Source organism: Triticum aestivum, chromosome 6D, assembly GCF_018294505.1.
Source record: "Triticum aestivum cultivar Chinese Spring chromosome 6D, IWGSC CS RefSeq v2.1, whole genome shotgun sequence".
Classification (NCBI taxonomy): Eukaryota; Viridiplantae; Streptophyta; class Magnoliopsida; order Poales; family Poaceae; genus Triticum; species Triticum aestivum.
In genome coordinates, this window is record NC_057811.1 from 429,441,765 (window position 1) to 429,449,263 (window position 7,499).

At 49.5% G+C, this 7,499-nt stretch overlaps 1 protein-coding gene across 1 annotated transcript in view; it reads left to right on the forward strand.

The window, feature by feature from the left end:
- The first annotated feature begins 6,402 nt into the window (after positions 1-6,402).
- Positions 6,403-7,499, forward strand: part of LOC123145583 (non-specific lipid transfer protein-like 1) — a 5,991-nt gene continuing 4,894 nt past the window's right edge. Inside the window, exon 1 of the mRNA XM_044565043.1 lies at positions 6,403-6,826. Coding sequence (XP_044420978.1) covers positions 6,481-6,826 — 346 coding nt within the window. The 5' untranslated portion in view covers positions 6,403-6,480. The remainder of the gene's footprint in view (positions 6,827-7,499) is intronic.

Sequence of the window (7,499 nt, forward strand, 5' to 3'; positions counted from 1 at the left end):
AAGGCTAGTTGATTGCTCCCCCATACTCCACTATGGGTGAGTCACTCTTCGGCACACCTTCACAAGTCCATTGTCACCACAATGGACAGCAAGCTACAAGCATGATTTCTTTGTGATGCTCCACTTGAACTTGCACAACACAACCTTCATTTGATGTCATCCTCCATGGGTTGTATGTGATCTTCCTCTTGAAGAAAGCCCATGGAAGCAAACATAACCCCACATAGAACTCTCACAAAGACCATGGGTTAGTACACAAAGCGCAATGGACAATGCTTACCAAGCCGTGAGATCACTTGATACCACCCGGTGTATCTTCTACACTTTGTGTGAAATCTTCTATCTTCATAAAGATGATGTCTTGAAGATACACATGAATGTTCACACAATCTTATTCTTCAAGACATGCTAGCAATTAGCTCAACACTCACTAGACCAATCTTTGGATAGATCCTTGGATACCACCTTGGTCAACACATAAACTCCTTGAAACCAACAAATGGACTTCAAGAGAAGCCTATGGACAAATCCTACGAATACAACTCAACACAACCATTAGTCCATAGAGATTGTCAGAAATTACCAAAACCAAACATGGGGGCACCGCATGTTCTTTCACTTAGGAAGCAGCAAATGAAGGAGTCTGGATGAAGGAGTTCATATCCGATCTGGGTGTAATACCTAGTGCATCGGGTCCAATGATTTTTTTTGTCACAATACTGGAGCAATTGCCTTGGCAAAGGAATCTAGATTTCACAAGAGAACCAAACACATCAAGAGACGCTTCAACTCCATTCATGAACATGCCAAGGATGGAGACATAGAAATTTGCAAGATACATACGGATCTGAATGTAGCAGGCCCGTTGACTAAGCCTCTTCCACGAGCAAAACATGATCAACACCAAGACTCCATGGGTGTTAGATTCATTACAATGTAATCTAGATTATTGACTCTAGTACAAGTGGGAGACTGGAGGAAATTTGCCCTTGAGGCAATAATAAAGTTGTTATTTTATATTTCCTTATTCATGATAAAGGTTTATTATTCATGCTAGAATTATATTGATCGAAAACTTAAATACAAGTGTGAATACATAAACATACACCGTGTCCCTAGTAAGCCTCTACTAGACTAGCTCGTTGATCAAAGATGGTTAAGGTTTCCTAACCATGGACATGTGTTGTCATTTGATAACGGGGTCACATCATTAGGAGAATGATGTGATGGACAAGACCCATCCGTTAGCTTAGCATAATGATCGTTTAGTTTTATTGCTATTGATTTCTTCATATCAAATACATATTCCTTCGACTATGAGATTATGCAACTCCCGGATACCGGAGGAATACCTTGTGTTCTGTCAAACGTCACAAACATAACTGGGTGATCATAAAGATGTTCTACAGGTATCTCCGAAGGTGTTTGTTGAGTTGGCATAGATCGAGATTACGATTTGTCACTCTGAGTATCGGAGAGGTATCTCTAGGCCCTCTCGGTAATACACATCATAAGCTTGCAAGCAAATGACTAAGGTGCTAGTCACGAGGTGATGGATTACGGATCGAGTAAAGAGACTTGCCGGTAACGAGATTGAACTAGGTATGAAGATACCGATGATCGAATCTCGGGCAAGTAACATACGGATGGACAAAGGGAATTGCGTATGATGTCATAATGGTTTGACCGATAAAGATCTTCGTAGAATATGTAGGAGCCAATATGGACATCCAGGTTCCACTATTGGTTATTGACCGGAGAGGTGTCTCGGTCATGTCTACATAGTTCTCGAACCCGTAGGGTCCACACGCTTAACGTTCGTTGACGATATAGTGTTACATGAGTTATATGATTTGGTGACCGAATTTTGTTCGGAATCCCGGATGAGATCACAGACATGACGAGGAGCATCGAAATGGTCGAGAGGTAAAGATTGATATATAGGACGATGGTATTCGGACACCGGAAGTATTTCGCAGGGTACCGGGTACTTATCGGGTCACCGGAAAGGAGTTTCGGGCACCCCTATCAAAGATATGGGCCTTATGGGCCAAGTGAGGGAACACACCAGCCCACAAGGGGCTGGTGCGCCCTCTATGGGGCCGGCCCTATGGGGAGGGAAAGGAAAGGGGAGGAGGAAAGGAAAGTGTGGAGTGGAACTCCCTCTTCCCCTTCTTTCCTTTCCCCCTTATTCATACAAGGAAAGGAGGAGCGCAGGAGGGCAGGAGCCCTAGGGCCAGCGGCCAGCCCCAAGGGGTGCGCCCTAGCTGCCCTGGCTGCCTCCCTCTCCCCTCCCACCTATATATACATAGGGAGGGGGCGCCACATAAGGACACAACATTGTCTTAGCCGTGTGCAGCGCCCCCGTCCACCGTTTACTCCCTCGGTCATATTTTCGTAGTGCTTAGGCGAAGCCCCGCGGAGATCACATCACCATCACCACGCCGTCGTGCTGCCAGAACTCATCCACTACCTCGACGTCTTGCTGGATCAAGAAGACGGAGGGCGTCACCGAGCTGAACGTGTGCAGAACGCGGACGTGTCGTGCGTTCGGTACTAGATCGGTTGGAGCACGAAGAAAGTTCGACTACATCAACCGCGTTGTGAAAAGGTTCCTCTTACGGTCTACGTGGGTACGTAGACACACACTTACCCCTCATTGCTATGCATCTCCATGGATAGATCATTGCGTGTGCGTAGTAAATTTTTTGTTTTCCATGCAACATTTCCCAACATCTTATATATCTCCTGCTCATCGTTCCAGTGGCGGTAGTACCGCTCCCAGAGCGGTAGTACCACGCCTGGAGCAGTAGTACCGCTGGGCTGCAGGCTGAGAGGTGCATAACGGTTCGATTTGTTCCCCCACTATAAAAGGGGGTCTTCTTCCCCAAGAAGACTTACCTCTTCCTCCCCCAAACTCAATTGTTACTCCAAAGCTCATTTTTCACCCGATCTCTCTCCCTAGCCAATCAAACTTGTTGACTTTCTAGGGATTGGTTGAGAAGGCCCGGATCTACACCACAAAGAGAAACTTGATTCCTCCCACTAATCCCTTGCGGATCTTGTTACTCTTGGGTGTTTGAGCACCCTAGATGGTTAAGGTCACCTCGGAGCCACATTCCATTGTGGTGAAGCTCCGTGGTGTTGTTGGAAGCCTCCAATCAAGTTGTAGTGATTGCCCCAACCTTGTTTTTAAAGGTTCGGTTGCCTCCTTCAAGGGCACCACTAGTGGAATCACGGCTTCTCGCATTGTGTGAGGGCGTAAGGAGAATACGATGGCCCTAGTGGCTTCTTGGGAAGCATTGTGCCTCCACACCGCTCCAACGGAGACGTACTTCTCCTCAAAGGGAAGGAACTTCGGTAACACATCCTCGTCTCCACCGGCTCCACTTGTGGTTATTTCTTACCTCTACTTTGTGCAAGCTTTAGTAGTGTTGTATATCTTGCTTTCACGTGTTGTTGTTGTTGATAGCATCATATAGGTTGTTCACCCAGTTGCATATTTACACAACCTATTTGTTGTTATACCTAATTTGCTAAGAAAAGCTAAAAATTGGTAGTTGCCTATTCACCCCGCTCTAGTCAACCATATCGATCCTTTCACAACTACTGCGGCAAACAAATTCGCCTCGACCCCTACGTACTCTCCGAACGCTATTTCCGCGATAACGACGACAAGTTCAAGGGCAAGGGCGTCCGTCAATGATGCCTATCTACTCCTAGCTTAGTTTATGCTATTGAACTATCTTGTCTTAGTTTAGTGTTGTCTTATGCTATCGAACTGTCTAGTGTTTAATATTAATGTTGCCCTCTGTTGGCCTATGTATGTATGTGTTGATCGACGTTGCATGGCTTGTATGGATTTTAGAGCAACTCCAATGCACTGATCCAAATGGACGTGTGTTTTGTCCTCTTTTTTCCATTTGGGTCGGCTGCCTGCTCGTCGTCCGTTCCCTTTTCGTTTGGATTGGTCGTGCACCCAACGCGCGGACGCATCTTCGTCCTTGCGGCCGGTCTGCCGTGTTTTTTTTCAAACATATGGAAATTTGACCCTAGTTTACATATTTCAAACCAAATACAAATATCGGCTGTCCGGCAGTGGCGACGCCGGTTCGCCCTTCACGCGGCACCCGATTTGGACGCCGTGGTTGCATGTCGGGGACGTCAGCTCCTCCTTGATGCGGCTTCCGATCTGAACGTTACCGTGGTTGCGTAGGGGGGCGCCGTCTCCTCCTTCACGCGGCGGAGTGGAGATGCGATAGAGCGACAGAGTGGAGACACAATAGCATGGCAGGGATGACGGTTTCTCCTTGTTGGAACACGGCGGCGAGGGCGATGTTGGGTCACACTCCTGGACCGATCGCTCAGTAATGCTTCTGTCAAAGTGAGGAGGCGCGATTGACGCTGCAGCAGCGCCTAGTCCTCCTTGTTGCCGGAGGAGATGGCGATCTCCTCTTTGCCAGAGGAGTCGGTCGTCGTGGAGGCCGAGGGCCCCCGAAAGCGCGAGCGGCGGCACCATGAGCTTGATGAAGATCGACTACTTCTGCTGGCGCGGAGAACCAAATATTTCAACATCGCTAGAGTTGGTGAGGCTTTGGGAGGAAGAGCGGCTCAGAGAGGGGGAGGTGTGGATGTGCATTGCCGGAGCATGGTTTATTTAGCCGCGGCGAGGCCATGTGAATGGACGGCCAACCCTCTTCAATGCGGCGCAGCGCTCGAGTTCGTTTCTTGGGGCGTGACACCCACATTGAAGCAGTGACACCCGAGAGGTCGCGTGGTCAACGCTGCCTTCCCATCCGGTCATGTCGCATATCGTAATGTCGGCCGGTACGTGCTTTGGGCCGGCATGAATGCAACAAGGAAAACGACGCGTGCGCTAGATGGAAATGGTGGGAGAGGCCGGAGGTTTTTTAGGTGGGCTAAGATATTCGGAAGCGGGCGTGGCAGTGGTCCAGATGTACGCATAGCCCTCCCTCCGATTTGCGGGCCCGTACTGTCGAACGGATCGATACAGGACCGCGCTAGATGGCAAAACATGTCTGGACCGCGTGATCCGAACGATTATGGACGGTTTGAGAGTCAGCGTTGAAAATGCCCTTAATCTCTTCTTCCATCTAATAAAGTAGGATGCCGATATCCACCACACGTGTGGTATATTAGGCATCCGCCCACACACCGTGTGTGGCGTGAGCAGGAGGCAGCCCACACGGGCTGTGTGTGGATGGGCATTAGAATTGCCCACACATGTGGGCGCAGCTACTTCGTGCCACACGCCCAACAAGTACTACTCATCTCCACCTCGCGCGTGTGGCACGAAGCAAGAATGCCCACACGTCCTGGCGCAGCTACGTTAGGTTCTCGCGGGATGATGATTTAGTTGCCATCCGGGATGGAAGATGTAGTTATCCGGGATGGCAAGTGTAGTTGTAAAAGCATGGCAACTCTATCTGATTTGGTTAACTATAGTTGCCATGTCTAATTTATGGTAGTTGCCGCGTGTAATCAAACCGTAGTTGCCGTGTGTGATTAACTACTTGCCACATATGATCAAACAGTAGTTGCCATGTGTGTTTACCTAGTTATCACGTGTGGTCCAACCATAGTTGCCATGTATGGTTAATCACAGTTGCCATGTGTGTTTATCTGGTTGCCACGTACGCGCAACTACAGTTGCCGTCTAGCAACGAATTATAGTTGTCATGTGTGTTTACCTAGTTGCCACGTTCGCGTAACTGCAGTTGCCATCCACAACGTAGGAGTGTCGTGTGGGCGAAAAGCAGTTCGCCCACACGCGCATGGACTAGGTGGTGGCTGTGTGGGCAGGAACTAGTTCGCCCACACACGCAGCTGGCAAACAGCGTAGTGCGGGGCGTGTGGGCAAACTCTCCAACGCCCACACACCAACCCGTCTTACGTGGCATGCAAATTCTGCCTCAATGTGTCAAGATTCGTGCAAACTGCACTGGACGATGATCCACGCGTGTGAATTGCAAAACTGCCACACGTGTGGGCGTTAGTATTTCCGATAAAGCAATACAAAGGATTACAAATTCAGCCAACCGTTTTTTTCCATGAGAAGAGGGCAAACTTAATCAAGTTCAAATCTGATGACGTCAGTTTGATCAATTTCAATGACGTCAAAGCAAATCTGAAGATAACAAGAGAGGGGCAGAGACTTACGTACAAGATTGATGAGCAGAGTGGCGAAGTGAAAGCTGGATCAGTGCAAAACAAATCAGATGATAACAGTTCAATCAATTCCACTGCTCCGTCGACCTCGCTCCGTCGACCTCGCGTCTACTTCAGCGGTCAATTCCACTGCGCGTTTCTGTCGTCCTCGCGCCGTATACGTCCGAGGATCTCGTTTAAAAAATGACTCCACACCTCCTTAATTCTGTCCACCAAACCTCGTTCCCCTCCCAGCTCCATCGCCACAGACTGGAATCCACTCCATTCGCACTCAAGCGCACACCACACCCCATGGCTCTCAACGGCGGCGCCACCACCGCAGCGTGCATCCTCGTCCTCCTTGCACTCGCCGGCGCCGCGGGGGCAACCTTCTCGGCGCCGCCGCCGGTGGACTGCTCGGCATTGTTGGCCGGCCTCGCAGACTGCCTCGACTTTGTGTCGCCCGGCAGCAAGTCGAGTCAACCTTCCAAGGCCTGCTGCGGGGAGGTGAAGACCAACGTCGGCAGCCCCGCCGTCGTGGACTGCGTCTGCGCCGCCATGTTCTCGAAGCCAACGCAGTTACCGTTCAACAAGACACGGGTGTACGCTCTCCCCGACGCCTGCGGCACGCCCGCCTCCGTCTTGAACAGGTGCCATGGTGAGCACCGTGCCTTTTCTCACTTCTTCCATAATCTTCTTGTCCTGAGTTTGGCTAGAATCTGCTTCCATTTTTTACATCAAGAAACTAGAGCTAAATCGTGTTGTTTTACTAGGAAGTTTATCATTTATTTGATTCCTGTGTGGGATTTACAATGAAAGATCTCAAGTCGTGTTAGAGCGTCTGCAACAGCAATGCACAAATCTGACCCCCTCTATGTCTGCGGACGTATCCGCGAATAGGAGCCAACCAACCCATGTATGTCCTCCCTGCAACCACATCCTTCACTTGCAAAATCTCAAATCCATGTAGCCACATGCACGTCGATCATTTCACGATACAGATACATGTAACAATGATTATAGCACACAATTAAAATCTAGGGCAACGACCGGCAAGGACAACCGTGGATGGTTTGGGTCCGATGGTGGTGGTGTTGTGGGTTGGGGACAGCGACGAAGCTAGGGTGACGGCGGCAGCAGAGCAAGGGAAGGGGTGGCATGGAAGAGACAAAAGAAGGCAGGTTGGGCAAGGGCAAGGGATGATTTGGAGAGATATGAGATGAACCCGACCTGTCGGGTCCGACATGATGGACGTGTTCGAGCGTCCCCATATCCACCCCACATATGGGCTGAATTTTAGGGGTACCAGACAGCCCGGACGTTTAGGGGAA